The sequence below is a fragment of the Lissotriton vulgaris genome, chromosome 6, assembly GCF_964263255.1.
Source record: "Lissotriton vulgaris chromosome 6, aLisVul1.2, whole genome shotgun sequence".
NCBI lineage: Eukaryota > Metazoa > Chordata > Amphibia > Caudata > Salamandridae > Lissotriton > Lissotriton vulgaris.
In genome coordinates, this window is record NC_141694.1 from 1,230,900,343 (window position 1) to 1,230,919,560 (window position 19,218).

Below are 19,218 nucleotides of genomic sequence, written 5' to 3' on the forward strand. Positions count from 1 at the left end.
CATTCAGCAGCGATATTAGGACGATATGATGTTTAATGGTCTGGAGGCCGGCCAGGCTTAAGAAACACAGCAATTTTGGCTTGTGGCCAGTCTGGTGGGAGTGGACCCTCTTTGTCAGCCACATTTACAGCTGCAAGATAGTGGGTAACGAGCTGGGACTGAAATATCTTATAGAGTTCACACTGGAAGCGGTTAGGGCCCAGTGCTTTACCTGTGCACAAATCCATAAGGGCTGCACCCACTTCCTCAACCATCAGAGGGGCATCTAGTTCTGCACGTGCCAAATCTGACAGAGTGTTTGGGGATAGGTCGTTGAGAAAGTCTTCTATCGTGGATTCTGGCCGGGCATCTTTGGAAGTATATAAATCAGCGTAATAGGCTGCAAAGCTGGATGCAATTTGGACTGGGTCTGTGTGTGTTTGGCCATCCGCACCCAGAACACCAGGCGTGGCTGGTGGGTGAAGTGCATGTTGACACAGATGATGTAGGAGAGAGCTCGACTTTTCCCCCAATTTATATATTCCGCTGTGGGAGGCCAGCCATGCTTGCCTGGCTTCATCCAGCAATGAGCTACCGTGTATTTGCTGCAAATGAAGCAATTGATGTCGTATCTGCGTCCCATCCTCCCCCTACTGCGCTGCTCTAAGTCGATTAGCTGTGTTACCGTCCGGAGTAATGTTTCCCGACATTTCTTACATTGGGCAGTACAGAAAGATACATCTACACCCCTGAGGGTTGGCTTCATGGCCTCTCAAATGGTCTCCGCCAAGTTCACCGTTCCAAGGTTATTAGAGAAATAGTAGTAGTAGTAGTAGTAGTAGTAGATGAGCTTTATCCGATAAAAAGTTTATCATAAAAGCATAAGCATATAAAATCCAATTTGTATAGACATGGAACCTTAAAAAACCATCATAATATACATTAAATTCCAAGTGGTTAAAAAAACTACAATATATAAAAGTTAAAAAGATACGCAGTAGAAAAGTGGAAATCCATTTTCGCAAGACTAAAAAAGTAGAATAGCAGTTTTTACATTATTAATCTTTAGGACATTAATTTTGTCATAACTATCGCCCATACATATGTTAGATGTTAGGACTTATTGCATTTTTGCCTGAGAATTTGTTCGTATCAACCAGGCGCATCCCAAATATTTAGCTACTCCACATATCAAGGAAGTATCAGTTTTTAGGATGCGTAATGCAGCACAATAATTCTTAAGGCCTAACGTTTTACAGACTGGCTTGAGCCATTTAGCTCTAGCCTTCCCGTAGGCCGGGCATGTTAGATAAAAGTGGGCAATGGATTCATTGGGATAGGCACAACTTGGGCAAGGGGCTGGTATTGAATTAGGCCCCTTCCATGATGCTATGAGAAATAGTCTGTGATGGCCTGATGAATGTATGTGTTATATTGTGGGTCATGTAGGTGCCACGTCGACAGGCACAATCGGAGGGGGGGGCGACGCCCAGTCACAGTTCCAGCACCACTGGAGAATGATCCGACAGGCCCCTGGGCAGTATGCCAGTTGGCGTGATCCTATAAAAGTGGTTGGGAGGCACAAAGATATAGTCTAGACGCGAGAATGAATCATCAACTGTAGAGGTATATGTGTAGCTTTGTGCAGTCGGGTGTAAATGCCTGCATGAGTCTATCCAACCCATGTCGTGTACCACCGTCTGTAAGAGCATTTCTCGCATCGCTCCCAGCACTTCATTCAGTCTCAAACTATCCTGGGCCGGATCTAACACATCATTCCAGTCGCCACTTATTATGGGGAGGCCTTTCGCTACTTCCAGTATGATCCCAGTCAAGCGTTCTGCAAATGTCTCGGACAATGGGGGGGGGGGGGGGGGTCATAGATACTGCCTATTATAACGTGTTCCCCATATATTGTCCTAGCTACAATAACATATCTTCCCTGGGATCAGACCATGATTTACCATGCATAAACAGGACCCTCCAGTGGATCAGAACTGCTACCCCACGTGAACCCCTGGTAAACCTGAAGTGAAAGACAAGTATGTAACCAAAATGGGAGCGATATGGCGCCTTGGTGCCGAGAAGGTGGGTTAACTATAGTAACAGGACATCTGCTGAGGTGCGCTCGGCCCTTCTCTTTATCTTGTCCAGTGCCCCCGCACATTCCAGCTCAGTATTTTGAGCCTACTACTCGATCTCATCATAGGGCTGGGTTTGGAGCATCATGTCAATGCGTGACTTGATGCGGGCCATGGTGACAACATGTATGGTAGAGTATGACATAGCATATTCAACAAAACTTAACAATCCATTCCCTCCCCTTCCCTCCCCACCCAATACCTCAAAAAAGCTGAAGCATCTGTCGCGGTTGGGGTTTTACTCCTACTCCAACAGGGACAGGGCTCAACCAATGGAACCCCACTGAACTATTCCAAAACTTAAATAAAGTTCTCAGATACTGAGAGGAGAGTTTGGGATGGGGTGGGGGAAAAGCCCCGAAGGCCCCAAGTCTTGGTCTTCAGCCGAACATTGATATTGTCCATTATGATCCTTAGTCTCCATGTTGTGACGGGGTTGAATCGAGGCGATCTTCATCTGCCCAGAAGCTGGATGCACCTTGTGTCTTGGAATGGTCTCTTGAATGCGATGTGTGGTTTGTTTTCCCTTTGAGCTTGACAAGTTTGTTTGTGTGAAGCTTCTCCAGAGGATGACTCCGAGTCGAATAGCAGTAGGGTGTGCGGCTTCAGCTTCTCCCTTTCATCTGTCCAGGCGAATAATTCTTCAGGAGTATCGAAGAAAAGTGAACGTGACTGATAGATAACCCTCAGCCAGGCCGGGAACAGCAGAGCATTTTGGATTTTTAAGTCCCGCAGCCGGGCCTTAGCGACCGTGAATGATTGTCGGCATTGTTACACCATTTCTGTATAATCTGGGAAGATTGAGTTATGTTATGAATCATATTGAAGTTTGCCTGCTAGCCTGGCCTGTGTAAGAATAACATCCCAATTATGGAAATTCAGGAGCCTGGCAATAATGGGTCCCGGCCTTGACCCCAGCGGAGGCGTTTGTATCAAGGCACAGTGCATGCGCTCAATGACAAAACATTGAGACAGAGAATTCTGAGAAATCTATCCTGCTATCCATTTTATAAAGAAACTGTTCCATGTTGCTGCCTGCGCAGCCCTCGGGGAAGCCAACCAATCGAAGATTGTTCCTAGGGGCCCTGCCTTCTGCATCTTCCACCCTGATCGCAAGGCCCTTTGTAATGGATTCCAAAGAGAACACCCTCTTTTGGAGAGATGTGACTGTCTTCCTGGGTTGAGATCCAGGTTTCTACTTCCGTTATCCTGTCTAAAGCCTTACGCAGGTCCTGGCAGATCAGCATGACATTCGACCCAATTGCCCCAATCTCTGCCTCCAATGCTTCTCAAGTTCGGGTTATTGCCGCTATCAATGCTGCATTACCCTAGTCCACTGACTGGGCTCCTGCACCCATATATCCATCCATTGAGCTTTGTTTGGTGCCCTGCAGCTTATCTCGATTCATCTTCAATTGGAGCAATTGGGTCCCCTGGGCCCGGTCTCTCTGCGTTGATGCTAAGACTGTAGGGCCAATGAACCAGCAAGCAGTGTAATCCAACCCGGGTCAGCGGCCGTAATAGTGTTGTTACTTGAGGGAAGGTGGGGGAGGCGTGTCGGTCCATCTGGATTCTATTCTCCTGCGAGGCAGGTAGGAAGGCAGGTGAGAAGGCAACCCACACACAAGCTGCACCAGGGCTTGGCCTGGCCGCCTCCGCACACAGCCCCCCCCCCCTAATGGGTGCCTCTGCTCAGCCACAGCTCCACCAGTCACTATGCGAGGGCGCCCCTCCCCAGCCAGTATGTAGAGACAGTATTCCAGCTGGGAGGCCCTATCCGGTGCCTCGATCTTTCCCGCGGCCCAATCCGCCAGTGTCACATTTAAATCTCAATGAGATGTTCTTGCCGCATGGCAGCCAGATTTTATACAAGCCGTGTTCTAGGCCCAGTGTGGGCCGCACACCCCGCACCGCCTTCTCTCCTATGCTGTGGGTGTGAGGCAAGGTCTCGCAGGGAGCCCAGGCAGGCCCTGCCGCGTACACAGGTCCCAGATGGGGGCGCTCCGGCCCAACGAAGAGTCCAGGGTCCCTGGCTACAGTTCATGCCGGGGGGGCTCCAGTCAAAGGCCAGGCCTTATACAGGGCGTTTTCTAGGCCCCACGTGGGCCCGCATCCTGCACCGCCAACACTCCTGTGTCGGGGGGCAAGGTGAGGTTTTGAAGGGAGCCCAAGCAAGCCCCGCCACGGAAGCTGGTCCTAGATGAAGGCGCACTGGTCCAATGAAGCATCTGGGGCTCCGGCTACAATTCACGCCTGGGGGCCACGATTAATGATTTGTGTTCGTCCGATCGCCCATCAAATATCCTCGGGCATGGCCAGGGCACCACGTGTTTTCCCGCGCGGCGCAAGACAGGTTGAGTACCCCTGGCACTGCAAGACATTCACCGGCGCACAGCGACCCCCCCAAACAGGCTTCGGCTCTCGCTCAGCCTGACCCCTGCCAAAATCCTGCCGGACAGCCTCTCGTCATTTAGCAGCCCTCCTCCACAAAGTAATCTGACCTTATCCCGCAGGAAACGGGGTAATTTCTCTCGCAACGTGAACTCCAGCTTCTTCGCCTCAGCCCACAGGGGACACCTCTATATGGCTGTCCCAGCCTCAATTCGGAGTTGTTTTTTCTGTCGCGGTAATGTTGGCTTGTATATCATATTCCAAGGACAAAAAGATATGTGCAGGAAATTAAACGGGGGCTCCGGAGCTCACTTAAAGCGTTTCTGCCATGTTCTCTGAATCCAAAACTATAACTGAGCTAATGATCTCAACAAAAACTAAATCCTTGGCACTACCCTCCGAAAACCAGTTGAAAACCTGAAATCTTGGATTCAGGTCATGCCACTCAAACCAACGTCCATCTTTATGCTGGACTACGGCCTATTCCTAATGGTAACCCAGAGTGTAGTAAAGAAAAGTCTATGTGGAATCCTTAGTACATTATGGTAAAAATGTCAAACCTTTATACCGAACTATCACCATTGGAACAATATTTGCATCAGCCAGTGTCAAAATTGTGGAAAAAAACACAATGCTGGGCACCCAGAACAAGTACACTCAACTCGGATTTATTTAGCTTTCACACAGTGCAATGCACGCTGTGGGAGTGACAGCACCACTGAAGACATATGTGGCAATATCGCCCCAAGGGCCATGACTGCTGGCATTCGGAAGCAGTTCTCAGCTTGGTCATGAAGACACAGCCCGCAAATCTTGAGAAACCAGTTTACATTACCATGGCGACACCAACAGGATCCAGTCATTCAAGAATTGTAGCCTGCATTGGATAACCTTGCGCCTGGCACACCTACAGCTCCCTGTGATGGCAGGCAGTCAAGGGCTATATTGCCAGTGGCACTAGCTGCCTTTGTACCACTCGCTTCTGCTCTTTCCTGTATTCAATAACACGTTCCCACCCAGATTGCTTCACATTCAGTCGCTCTTCTGAAGACGACTCGCCACGTCCTCAAGCGCTTTCACTTCATATTTGGGGTGTTGTTTTGCCTAACCCTGCATGTCAGCTTTATGGAACAACTCCAAACGCACCGGGAAAATTCTTAGTTGAGACACCCTTTTATAAGCAGACAAAATAATGTGCTATGTAAATCGAAGTTACTGATTTCTTCTCTAAATGACAAAGAAAATGGTTCTTTAGAAGGTGAGAGAACACTGGTTACTAAAACAAAGATGGTAAAACAATTTCTGCAATAAAAGCTTAACGAACTTCATGGCAATTAAATAGTTTCTTGCACATTTACCAATGCAGAGACGATGGTGAATTTAACTAAATTATCTGCTACTGTACTACATATAATGAGTGTGTGCAGTCAGCAGCTTCATAATAGCCAAGAGCCAGACCAAAAAATAATTAGAAGTGTGTGTTTTGTGTCGGTGTTTGTCTGCATTTGCGTATGTGTGTCTGTTGTTGTTGGCCGATTCCTGAGGAGTATATTGCTACAAGTCAAAAAACGTCCCATGTTTGTAGCACCATTTTATTGCAGGAGGTACAATCTGGTTTACAAAAAGGGGCACAGTAGGCTTGCCATATTAGCAAATGGGCGAACATAAAGTGCACCAGCATATTTTGGCTACAACAAGTAGAAGTAATATGCTTTGTTTCAGGCAAATTAACTTTGCTGCCCTACGCAATTGGCACATGCGCCAGACAACCTTGCCCCGGGAAATGTCCATAAGTGGCAGACCACCTTATAGGACATCTACAGGTTGTACGTTGGCCCAGACAGGGTCTGTATAGGAGGCGAAAACTTTGCCAGTGTGTACTAGGAGACTGCACTCTGCCCAGTCCCTTACAGGAGAGGGCAGACATCTGACTGCACTTTGACCAGTCCCTTACAGGAGAGGGCAGATATCTGACTGCACTTTGACCAGTCCCTTACAGGAGAGGGCAGACATCTGACTGCACTTTGACCAGTCCCTTATAGGAGAAGGAAGGCATTTGACTGCACTTTGACCAGTCCCTTATAGGAGAAGGAAGGTATCTGACAGCACTTTGACCAGTCCCTAATAGAAGAGGGAAGGCATCTGACTGCACATTGACCAGTCCTCTATAGGAGAGGGAATGCATCTGACTGCACTCTGACCAGTCCTTTATAGGAGAGGGAAGGTATCCGACTGCACTCTGGGCAGTCCCTTACCTCGCACACCAACTGGTTTGAGAGATAAACTTTCTAGGGCAGCTGAGCATGGCTGCCACTGATTTTGTTTTCTCCAATGCCCGACATCACCAATCCACAGAGTGTGTGAGCAGCAGGGACTCGGCCATACTTTCTGACTAAATACTGTAGCTATTGAACCAGTTGTGTACCGCATTAAACCATGCACTGCAGTATTTGGTTGCAAGCATCATGTCCACAAAATTAACTGTGCATAAACGTGCGCCATTTGCAGTGGGTGTGCGACCACAATGTTCCTTTCAGCTACACCTGCTATAGAACCTGTTGCGCAGTTGGTTGTATCAACACGGAGACCCAGTGGCCTGCACCCAAAATTTTTGTGGGAGTTAAAATGAAAAACCCGACTTTTAACCAACCCCCATTAATCTTAAACGTTAATAGATATGCACAGAACTTGATTTTACAAAGCTGTGATGACTGGGCCATTATTCTGCCAGATTTCCTGCAGATCAGTCAAACAGTGTAAAAGTTATTAACAAGTCAAAGAACTATGCCCTGCCCTTAATGTATCTACATGAACTTAATACAGAAGTAAGCTACAAGTACCAAGTGTACTTTTGTGGCCAGTTATGACACCTAAATTATAAGCAACTCAAAAATACATGTTTAACGAAAACTGAAACTTAACTGTAACAGTTGCATTTCTGAAGTTGTGATGATAATTAAAAATGGCGATTTTGAAAATGTATTCCTTTTTGGATTTTTTCCAGATATCTGGGGTTTGCCCTTACCGTCGCTAATCTTAAATAAATAACACTTCATACCGCCCTCCCCGGCCAGAGATTGTATCTCCACCACAACACAATTGGAATTTCAGGGTAGCGGAAATAACAATATTCTGAAGCTTTTCACCAGCCAATCCAATTGATCAAGAACTGAAACGTGATTGCTAGACATTGTGACTTCAAAATCGCGATTTCGACTGCAAAGCAGGATTTAAAATAATCCAACCTGAAATCAGAATCTGGGGAAGCATATCCTTAGTGCAGAAGGATTCTAGTAATTTAACAGACTAGAACTACTTTGAGTGTCCTAAACATACATGGGTCTATTCAAGATGATAATTTTTCTATAAAACAAAGATAAAGTATTGCTAATTCTAAAGTAACTTTTGCTCATGCCCTCAAGTAACGATAACTCGTGCCCTTGCCACCCACTGATAATTACCTCGGATATTACATCACTTATGACGTGTTCTATGATATCACTGAGAACATCCCTGCAACATCTGAAATTACATAAATTATAATAATAATAAATGTGGTTTATAAAGCACGGCTACCTCCAACAGAGGTGTCCCGGCTCTGGGTTGCAGAGGGTTATCCACTTTGGCTCCTCAATGGAAACTTTCGAACATCATGTGAGGACAAAGGAAAAGGAGGTGGGGGTGAGGGGTTCACAAAACGTTAATTTCCCATTTTAATTACCATTAGAAAGTGTGCCCTCCAGTCCAGAAAAAAATGGCTCAATGAAACTACACCAAATTTTAGAGTAATGTAGAACTTTACTCAGAAAGTGTGCTTATAATTTTTCGTGTAAATCTGTTCAGTGATGTATGAAAAATTAGCGTTTATAAAGGTGCTTAGGTCGGCACTAAGGGGTGACCCACCAGAAAATAGAGTGACAGCTGGAGCATTGATGTCCAGATATATTTCTATTGGACAATTTAAAGAGCACTGGACAATCCTGATGTGCTGGGTATAACATGAACACTATGTTGCAGCTGCAATTAAAAGAGTCATGGGTATGGTCCCTGTGTCGTGAAAATGAATTAAATAATACTTATAAGGGGCAGGTTGAGCACACCCTGACCCACAGGGGAGTGTGAGGAGAAGTGGGGCATCAAAATGGACCTACCTTGATTGTCTGGCCGCAACATGGACAAAATGTTGTGCTAACCATTAGAGTACTCGGAGACAAGGTCCCCATAGAAATGCATTGTACACCTTAAATGGCAAAACAGGCCACAACTTCACTTAAACTATAATCTCAGCTATCCAAAAAGACAATAAGGACCCGTTCGACACCAAAAACGACAGACCAATTTTTCTACTCAATGTAGACTGCAAATTATATGCAAAAATCCTTGCCACAAGATTGAAAAAACTTCTCCCATCTCTAATCCAACACGCTCAAACAGGCTTCAATAAATGGAGATTAGCCTGTGAAAACATAAGATTATTTGCACACTAATTTGAAAAATCACTCCTCGTAAGCTCTCCTGCAATGGACATGGCTCTAGATGCAGAAAAGGCCTTCAATAAAGGTCTCCTGACCTTTTTTAAGATCAGTAATCTGAAAATTCAACCTTGGTTCCACCTTCTAACAAATGATATTTGTACTATATGATAACCCCTCAGTCAAGGTTAGGGTCAATGAGTCCCTCTCGGAAAAATGTAATTCCTAAAGGAATAGGCAAGGAAGTGCCATTTCACCTCTAATCTTCCTCTTAGCAATAGAAACTCTTTTTTTGCAAATTCATCATAACCCCATCATCACAGGTATCCCCTTTGGTCCCACAAACCACAAAGTAGCAGCCTATGTGGACAATGCCCTCATCTCAGAATACGCAGAAGCAGCTATCCCGGAAATCCTCAAGCTAATCAGTGCCCATTCCTTTGCCAATGGCTACACACAAAAAAACTGAAGTTTTTATACTCAACCCCACCTGCTCTCTCTCAATTATGAAGGACACAGACGTCAAATGGCAACGTCTCCACCTGGAATGCTTTGACCGACACCAAGGCAAATCCCTCCATGAATCACACACACTTATTGAAGACATCCTACTATAAAAAAATCCAGGACTGATCGATACTGGGCTCCACAAACACAGAATGTGGTGGTATCAGACTCCTTCAATATGTAAACAAATCCACCAGTCAATTGACCTGGCATAATAAAAAGCCTTGGATTGCTTCCAAAATCCTAATATTCAGCAAAGAAAAGGGAGGAGTGGGCCTATTCAACTTCAGTAGGATGCAGGTTCTCTTTACTGCTTATGCAATCCATGCAATGGTTCTGCACAAACCCCATACTCCCAACCCCCCTGTGAACAGAAATCGAGACAGACCTCTTATGACCCTTCACACCGCTTGGAGCTATGTCTATGGACCACTTTAAAACTCAAAACTCTTTAAACTTCTTAGAGATACAATACTTGCTGTAAAACACCTGGACAAGAACAGCTAGATCTGAATTAAATATTCCCAATACGCATCCATCTGGCACAGTCCATTAATAAAAATTGACGGTAAAGCCCTCCGTTGGCTCAACTGGTCATCTCGTGATATTCTATACATCAAAGATGTAATCAACAGAGATGACCCAATCTCGTTTTCCCCACTAAACTTCACCTCAGGTATTGCCAATAAAGAATTCTAGAACTTCCTATACCTCAAAGTAGCGATTAACCACAATCAATATTTCAGAAACCCTCAACTCTTCAGTATACTTAAGAAACTTTCCTCACTCTACATCCACATTCACCAAGAATCAAAAATCTACAAGATTCTCCTAGAATCGGCCTCTAACCCCCCTTCATAAATACCAAAAGAAGTGGCAAGACTCCTGCCTTAAGGAAGGTTACTCCTACCTTACTGAGAATAACTGTTCACTGATTTGGAAGCATGCCACCAAGCTTAAGATATTTCCGATTATACTTCAATGACATCATCCACTGCAGGGTATCGCTGGATCCAGTGTTAATCTCCTTAGGCAACTGGGCCCTCCCCAACCCCCCACCACTAAATACAACTGAACTACTTTCATTCGACCTGTTACTCACACTGGGTGTAAAAAAGATTCTCTGCAACTGGAAAGATTTCAAATCTATCTCTTACCACACTTGGTGGGCCTGGGTTTGCTTCCTTAGAAGTGCAGACATCATCCTTAACCAAAACATTGATCATTATAAATCCAGACTACTCTGGGCCCTATTGGACACACCCATCCAAAGAAAATCCACCTAACAAACCAACTTGGTGGGTTATGGGATATCCCCTTCCCCTCCCACCCTACAAACAGCCTCCCCTCTTTCCTTACTCTTTTTCCCTCACATCTCAGTACTCCCTCTTTCCTTCTATTATTTCCCTTTCTCAACGAGAAGTAAATCACTTTCATCCACAGTATTTCATTGCCAATATTGAAAACCTTGCAATCGGACAATGATACCTCTCTCTGACCTACACTACACTATGGCTCATACCACCTCAATTATAGGAATACTTCTCTCTCTTGTTGGACGGAGACGTGATAACTGAATTTAATGCGGCGTACTTTACTTCTCGTCTTTCCTAAACATTTGTTTACTTTAAGTTTTATTTTATTGAAATGCCTAATAAATGTTTAAACAAAAACAAAAAAGGAAGTATTATAACAGATTTTAGTCACAATGTGAACCATTTGTTCATTGCAATGTACTAATTTTAGGAATTATGGGGTGCCCTAAGGTGATTTTACCCTGCCAATTCTGTGCAGGGCTTTGATGAACCATGTTTGAGTAAAAGCATTTCTCTCATGATTTTCCTAGAGAAGTTATGGGAAGAGCTCCAGAAGCTAACATTTCTACAAGTTCACACGAACTACCTCAGCCATATGAGAAGAAAATTTGACATTCTGAGTAGAATATGAACTTCACTTCCAATAGCAGCAGCAGCCTGTCAGCTCTTTCTCCAGGGTTCCGATGCAGCTTCACCACAATATCCTATTAAACAACTAAAATACTACCATTCTCAATTGCTGCCAAACGTGTCGCACACCTGATTGATGGAATATGCAAGGTCATAAGCATTGCATTGCGGGGGTGTAAGTTACAGTCAGCTCGGGTAACTATAACTGCTGAATTTCACCGGTGGTTTTGTTCGAGTGAAATTGGACCATAACTATAAAGTCCCTGTAACCTTTGTTTTATTTCAGTGAATATATATATATATATGGTCAAGAATAACACTTGTCTTCCTTATTCTGAAGTAAATGTAAAGCTATGCAATGTAAACACACTCCTGGTGTAAAATCATGCGTTGTATAAGCACTCCTGATTATCGCCTTATTACTACTCCTAATGTAAATACTTGCAAAGAAATGACTAGCAATCATAGATGAAAGTTGCTAACTGTAATAAAGACTTTAACAATGTTCACATCTTTTTCTGAAGAGAGGAACAATATAGTACACATATGAGATACCCGTTTAAAGCAAAAATAGCTTTTTCTATTGTCCTGTCACAGTTTATGGTCATTCACAGGACATTTTGGACCTTTTGAATAATGAACAAACTGAGTTATCTTCTAACTTAATCAGACCACAACTGGTAGCAAAGCTCTGAATCAAACTTCAATGTAATGAAACTCAACTCAAAATGTGATATTGGCTCTCTACTGTACCTACATTGGTGTTGTCCAAAAAGAACAATGTTAAACTTCTTACTTTAGTATCTTGGCACCTTTGGCGCTTTATAAATGTTGGTTTAAATTGATTCTCACCCTGTTCAAAAATACAGTGAATTCTTACGGGTTGCGCATAATAAATTTAATCTTGAAGCGCACAAGAATACAGATGCCCCAGAGGTATATCGGACCACTCATCCTTGACTACAGTGGTACAGATGGGTATACTGAGGCTACAGGGGACATGGAGACTAGGAGCTTGTGAAGTAACAGACAAAACTATTAGATAACCGATTGCTATGTTGCAGAGAACAAGGGGTCCGTTCAATCCAAAACGTTCATAGGAGAGGCTTATAAAGTGGATCTCAGAGGGCAAATTATAGTGCACAAGACAGGGAAGAGTCGACAGCTAGAAGAGGAATATAGAACGCTTAAAGAGAAGCTCACACAGTTGGAAGACGCTTACATTACCTTTCCTTCCCGGGACCTGACACAATAACTTGAGGAGGTGAGACAGGAATATGTGAGCCTTGCTTGCCGAGAGGCTCAGGCTCAATTCCGAATGACAAGGTAGACTATGAGGTGGGTAACAAGGCTAGAAAGATCCTGACCTGGTTGGCAGAAAGAGAAGAGGGGGCACTGGGGTACGGGGAATCAGGTCAGGGGAGTCAGGGAAGAAGGAGACCCCTTTGGGAACTGCAAAGGCATCTGCATATTATCTGGAGGGGCTATATGCGGCGCACACAATAGCTGACTGGGGCAATCTAGCTGGCTTTATTGCCATCCTTCTGACCCTTGGCCTCCACCCTGAGCAGAGAGACCTACTGGAGAAAGAGGTCACTGAGTGAGAGGTGGCAGGGGCCATATCCCAGTTACGAAGTGGCAAGATTCCCAGCCCTAATGGTTTCCTGCCAGAATTCTACAAATGTGTCAAATCCAAGGTTCTAGGACCGCTGCTCAAAAAGGTCTCCAAGGCAAGGGAGCAGGGTACTCTGCCACATAATCTCAGAGAGGCAACAATCATCCTGATACACAAGGAGGGAAAGTCTACTGATGATTGTGCCTCATACAGACCTCTCTCCCTGATTAATGTAGAGATGGAGGTCTTGCTGAAAAATATGGGAAACCACCTCACGCAGGTGTTGGATTCTCTGGTCACCTTGAATTGATCGGGTGAATGCAATACAGAGCCACGCAACGCAAGTTACGTAGATTAAGGGTCTGTCTGCTAAGTAGCTCTAGGATTGAAGAACTAGTAGTCCTTCTGGCCCTGGATGCGGAGAAGGCCTTTGACTTTGAGTGGCCATATATGATGACAGTGCTCCTTGGGTTTTGGGCTGTACTGCCTCTCCTGGGTAAAGCTTCTGTACGTGGATCCGGTTGCAAGAGTTAGGGTGAAAAGGTTGAGGTCTGGCAAATTTGGGCTATTTAGGGGCACCAGATAGGGATGTCCACTGTTGCCACAACTGTTTGTGGCAGCCTTGGAGCTGTTGGAGGTCTGGATATGTATGTATTCACAGCTTAGCGTTCTCTGCTGGGCCCTGGAACAGGAGGATAACATCTCATTATATGCTGATGACATTCTGCTGTATCTGGCAGATTTCCACACCAAGAGCTCTACATATCCTTGACGACTTTGGTTCATATGCAGGACTTCAAATCAACTGGCACATGCCCATGGCATTTCTCATTGGGAAGGTAGATCCAGATTACCCTTTTGGCGGGCAACCGGCAAATTTCAATACTTCGGTATTTTCGCAATCCTGGACCAGGACCATTACTTGTTCATCAACAAGAACCGATCGAAGGTTCTCAAGGCCTACGATCACAAGGCAGAGAAGTGGAGGAAACTCCCTCTGTCCCTGCTGGTGCTGACGACTGTGTAAAAAATGATTTATCTATCCAAATTTCTTTGTGATGCAAAACACCCCCTTCCTGATACCAGATAAATTATTTCAGAAGGTGGACCAGATTATGAAGACACTCCTCTGGAATGGTGGAGTTCCCAGGATTGCCTTGATGCTCCTGGCAAGACGACAGACAGGCAGGGATATTGCTCTTCTGAATCTACACCTTTATTATTGGGTGACACAGCTGTTGGTGGTTAATGACTGGGCCTTCTTGGACCAGCAGGAACCGTCCTTACAGGCAGAGGGATGCTATAGCCCCTGAAAAAGACCTGTGGAGACTTTTGGGGGAGGGGGTTGCCTACCTTGCCACATCCTACAGCAACAGTAGTGTCAGTATGGAAAATGGCTACACCCCAGTTGGGATGGCAAGGAAAGTTGATGCTGGCGACCTCCCTGTGGGGAGCCAATCTTATGAGTGGACTGTGAAAAGTTGATGGCCATTGAAAAAAATGGGACTTATTGGCCATCTCCAAGTTTGGGGATACTTGAAAATAAGGGATGGTGATGTAATTTGCCGATTTGCAGTCAGAATATGAATGGACGGGTAGCCAGGTTTTATGATACCCCTAGATAAGGCACATCCTGGATAAATGTGGGTTCCTATGAGACAAGATAGAGGAGTGCCTGCTTGAATACAGAGTGCTGAATGCCCCACTGACAAACAATGCAGTGTCCTAAATTTTTTTCACTTTACTAAAAAAATAGTCTTCCGCCGCTTGACCATCTGAGGGAAATATGGGAGAGGGACCTGGGCAGACTTGAGGAAATTGATTTGAGCCAGTCTTGTAGATACCGGAGTGAAGTGGCATTCAGGGCAGGGTTCCGACTGATTCAGTTGAAAGTGTTACAGACGGTGTACTATACGCAAACCCGCCTGTTCTGTATGAAGAGGGTGACTGATGATCTCTTCCTGTGGGCTGCCAGATGATGGGTACCCCGATACAGCAATTTTGGCAGTGCCCGAAGATCTGGGACTATTGGGAACGGATAGGTGATCAAATATCTGAAGCTCTGGGGTACAAAGTGCACCTCACACCCCAGCTAATGTCCCTGGGTAATTGGGGGGCACAATCTCTGGATCTACATGCTCTGTTGTTTAGCAACCTGATAGTGGCCAGCAGAAATCTTCTAAAACACTGGGGAGAGAGCACGCAGACAACTAGATGGAAATGGGAGGAAGACATGGATTACTGTATGGGTAGCAGAGTGACTGATTTACCATGCGTGGGGATGTCCCTGCAAATTCGAGAAGATTTGGAGCACATGGATGGAAATGAGAGCAGGATTAGGGTAGGATGGCAAGAGAAAGAAATGACAGGGGTTGAAAGCTGGGCCCGACTTGGGACTGAACACAGCCCCTTGGGCTCAGGGTATGATGGAAGAATGTAATGAAGTTGTTGAAACAAAGGTCCAGTCTCGTTTATGTGGTTATATTCTCTGTGAGCGGATGAAAACTTGTCCACATGCCCTTTGTGTTGGTGGGATTATTTTGTTGTTTGTTACTTGTTTTGCTTTCCCTGAAACACAATAAAAATATCCCCCCCAACTCAAAAAAAAAAAAGAATATAGATGCCCAAATTAAGTGCGATAGGAATGAATACATTGATGTTTTAAATTATCAACAGTGCCAATGTTAATCCTCAGATCCCTATACTTTCACAAAATGCTGCTCTTATCGATGCACTACACTTCCAAGTAAAACCCAAGGAATATTTATTACAACTGAGTTTACTGTTTGAAACATATCAAGCCAAAAACATCTAATACCCTCACCATTTAATTTCCTGTCCCCCTTTTTTATTTTTCCCTTTTTTTTTATCTTAAACGTAGTTTCATTTAGTTTGCAGACCTTTCCTTGTGAAATTACACTTTTAAGGTGGTCTTAAATTTAAATATCACTACTGCAGAATGCGGCTAAGCTTATAAGAATATTATTTGGATTTCTAAATTAATAAAAGTGTTGTTTACGATAAATTACACCTAACAGTCATCCAAAGAAATGCATTAGGCACAAGTCTTTATCTGCTTCTTTGTCGTAATGTGGGTGAACACGGATGCAAAGAAAGCAAATGTGAACAGCAGAACAACCTGTTGTATCTCAGTGACCGCAGATAAAATCCTTTAGCATGTTCAACCATCAAAAAACGGTTCCAATAGAATGTAAAATGCAGAAATAAATAATGAATGAGTGTGCACCTCACCGCAGTATATCCAGTGTCGAATGTTGTGAGCATTTTATTAAGACATTCAGCAGAGTTGATGTACTTCAATGTCCCACTAAAATGTTATCACTAAAATGTCTCCTCTGTCCTTCAAGGTGCATTTGGACTCAATTGCAGCAAAGCAATGTACAAATACCCTTCCTAATCAGAACAGCATAAAGATATTACATTGCACACAACAATGAAGTACAAACAGTGATAAAACCAGAAGCTAGAGCGCAAAGTTTGTGACCAGGAAGAAGGATCTGACTTTATTGTGTAGCGTAATCAAAGGGTTTCTGCAACAGCGATTAAAAACATGAAAGCCGCACGTACTTGTCATTGTGTTCGTAAATGTTCAGTCCCAAGGAGTCCACTCCCAGCCAGAGGTCGGAACCTTTCTTATTTTTTATTTCAAAGTAGTTGATTCCATACATTTCCAGGTCCTGGGCGATCTTCAGGTATTCAAGCATGGCATCCTCTCTGCATGGTGGGGGGGGAAAGATCAATTGAGGTTAGGTCCGGAAGTTTCGTTGTATATTATAAAATCTAATGCCCATGAGGACCTCAATATTTTAGGAGTGAAGCACGGTAAAAGCATTCAATAGAAGCGATCCTACATGCCTATTGTGACACTAGGTCACGAAGAAGGGAAGTCGAGGCAGAACTGATGCCAGAGCGTAGGTTATTCAAAAGGACTTTGAAATGTTTATACCTCTAAATTTATAGAATAAAGACCATAGACTGTTTCTTCTGTACTCTGGTTTCAAGATTAAAAAATGCCTGTGCTATTTTATTCAGACATGTCGAGTTAGACCAATGTCATTTTACTTTACAAAAGCAGAAAATAAATGTTTAATGTCTTAGAGGCATCCCTGATTCTTTTTGCGCCTTGTTTGCAGGGGAAACCCCTGTAATTCCACATATTGGGGGAAGAACTTCATCATCCACACCATGCCCACCCCCAAAAAATGCCCCATCCTTTTCTACTCTTTTGTCAAATCCCCTTCTGCTGCCACTCCCAGATCCAAACCTCTTGAAGTCTTGAAAACTCACTTTCCTGCTCCTGCTGCACCATCCAGATGAATCCCGTGTCTTCATCTGTCAAAATCCTTCTTCTGCTCTCCCGCCACCTGATTGTTCTTCACCCTATTTCTTACCTTCAGCTCTGCCCGTTTGTGTACTCTCACAATGCCTTCTTTTTGTTTCCTGGCCAACTTGCGTCTCCCTCCTCCCACTTCCAAACTCCCATCTCCCACCCACTTACTAGCTCTCGCCATCCTCCATCTCTTTCCCTACTCATGCAACAGGTAATCTATAAGGCATAATGTACCCGTTCCCATATGAAGGCATGTAATAGAGGGCATTATAAGTTACTCTAATAGTGTATTTTGGGGTACATTATTAGAATATTAGGATTACAGAAAAGAGCAACAATGTAATGTGATGTGAACATGTTATCGAAGGTCCTTGGACAGAAATCTCTCAATCACTTGTAATAAAGATGCTTAATTTGGGTTCATTTGAAAGTCAGAATTTAGAAAGCCAAACTCCAGGTCATGGTTTGTTTCAAGCTTTGAGCCCTGTACCAACAATGCCATACTCCACCCAGACACATCACAATCTGGATGTACATAAAAGGATGATTGGTGCTGACATTCTAAGAACTTACCTTTCCCAGTCTATTATATTAACAACCTGTTATGGAAAAGTTCTCTATACAATTTCTCAGCCCCAAGTATTTTGCTTAAAAGAGTCTACATTAAGACCCCACAAGATTTCCTTGGTATGTGCCTGGATATTACCAAGGCGATAAATCGTTTATCCTACACCATCGACAAACAATATGACACTCTCTAGATCACACCAACTTAATTTACTTAGTGAAACCTTTCAGTAAAAAATAGAACACTATTTGGAGTTGGAAATGTTCAATCTAGGGGACTTCAAAATGTCCTCAGGTATAATTTTATCAACATTTATGTGATACCAGCTACTGGAATGGTCAGGTATAATTTTATCAACATTTATGTGATACCAGCTACTGGAATGGTCTACAGTATCGACATTAGTGAATGTTTCAAATGTTTTGCGATTCAAAATCTAGCAGTATCTGTAAGTTCATGCTAAAAAACAAGTATCACATGGAACGAATTGCTGCAGGAATATGACGCACTCGGGATTAGACACCCCCCCCCCTAACAAGTCTGGGCGAACAGCTTCATACATACAAATTGAGTACTCTGGTACTAATGGAGAGAGGTCTGGATGTTAAGAGTGCTGGTGCAAATATACATATAGTTAAAACGACATTTTGAACCATTATTTTATTAATCCAACCTTTTTGTGAAATGCAATTCTTGATTTACTTAATTCATTGGCTCTGAGAGTCAAAACTCACTACCACCATCTTGCCAATGTAATCTGAAGGTCGCCACCCAATCAATCCTAGCAGGCCCAGCTCAGCTTTCCTCCTTTCCGACGTTAGTAGATGGAGGAACTGACTTTTATGACAGGAATACCTGGTATTTATAGAGCTTAGACGATTGCGGCTTTAAATGACAGATAAAACACATTATAGTTGTTGTGAGTCATGTTGTGTACTCACTTTAGCATTCCACGGTGCTCGGTGTGCCAGACCTCTATCCTTTCTTCCCACTGCTCTCTAGAAAGTTTGTGCTGATCCAAAACCCTGAAAAGCAATGTGCAGAAAAAAAAAAGAATATTGTGATTTTCATGCTCCAAATCATGCTGAATAACTTTTTCTTCTTACATAATATTTCCCTGCTGCACCCCTCTATTGACCTCTTGAAAGAGTGCTCCGACACATGTATCAAAAAAAGCACTTTGGGATTACTAAATAGCGATTTTTACGGAATTGCTATTTGTGGTTGTCTCAAAATGCAATGTATGTA

General features: G+C 43.9%; 1 protein-coding gene across 2 annotated transcripts in view; it reads right to left on the reverse strand.

Annotated features, from left to right (window-relative positions):
* EZR (ezrin) overlaps positions 1 to 19,218 on the reverse strand; it is a 194,235-nt gene that overhangs the window by 38,007 nt on the left and 137,010 nt on the right. For both annotated transcript variants that reach the window (XM_086927325.1, XM_086927326.1), the window contains exons 6-7: positions 18,912 to 18,995; positions 16,640 to 16,786 (exon numbers count right to left, since the gene is read on the reverse strand). In XM_086927325.1, the coding sequence (XP_086783451.1) occupies positions 16,640 to 16,786; positions 18,912 to 18,995 (231 nt within the window). The remainder of the gene's footprint in view (positions 1 to 16,639; positions 16,787 to 18,911; positions 18,996 to 19,218) is intronic.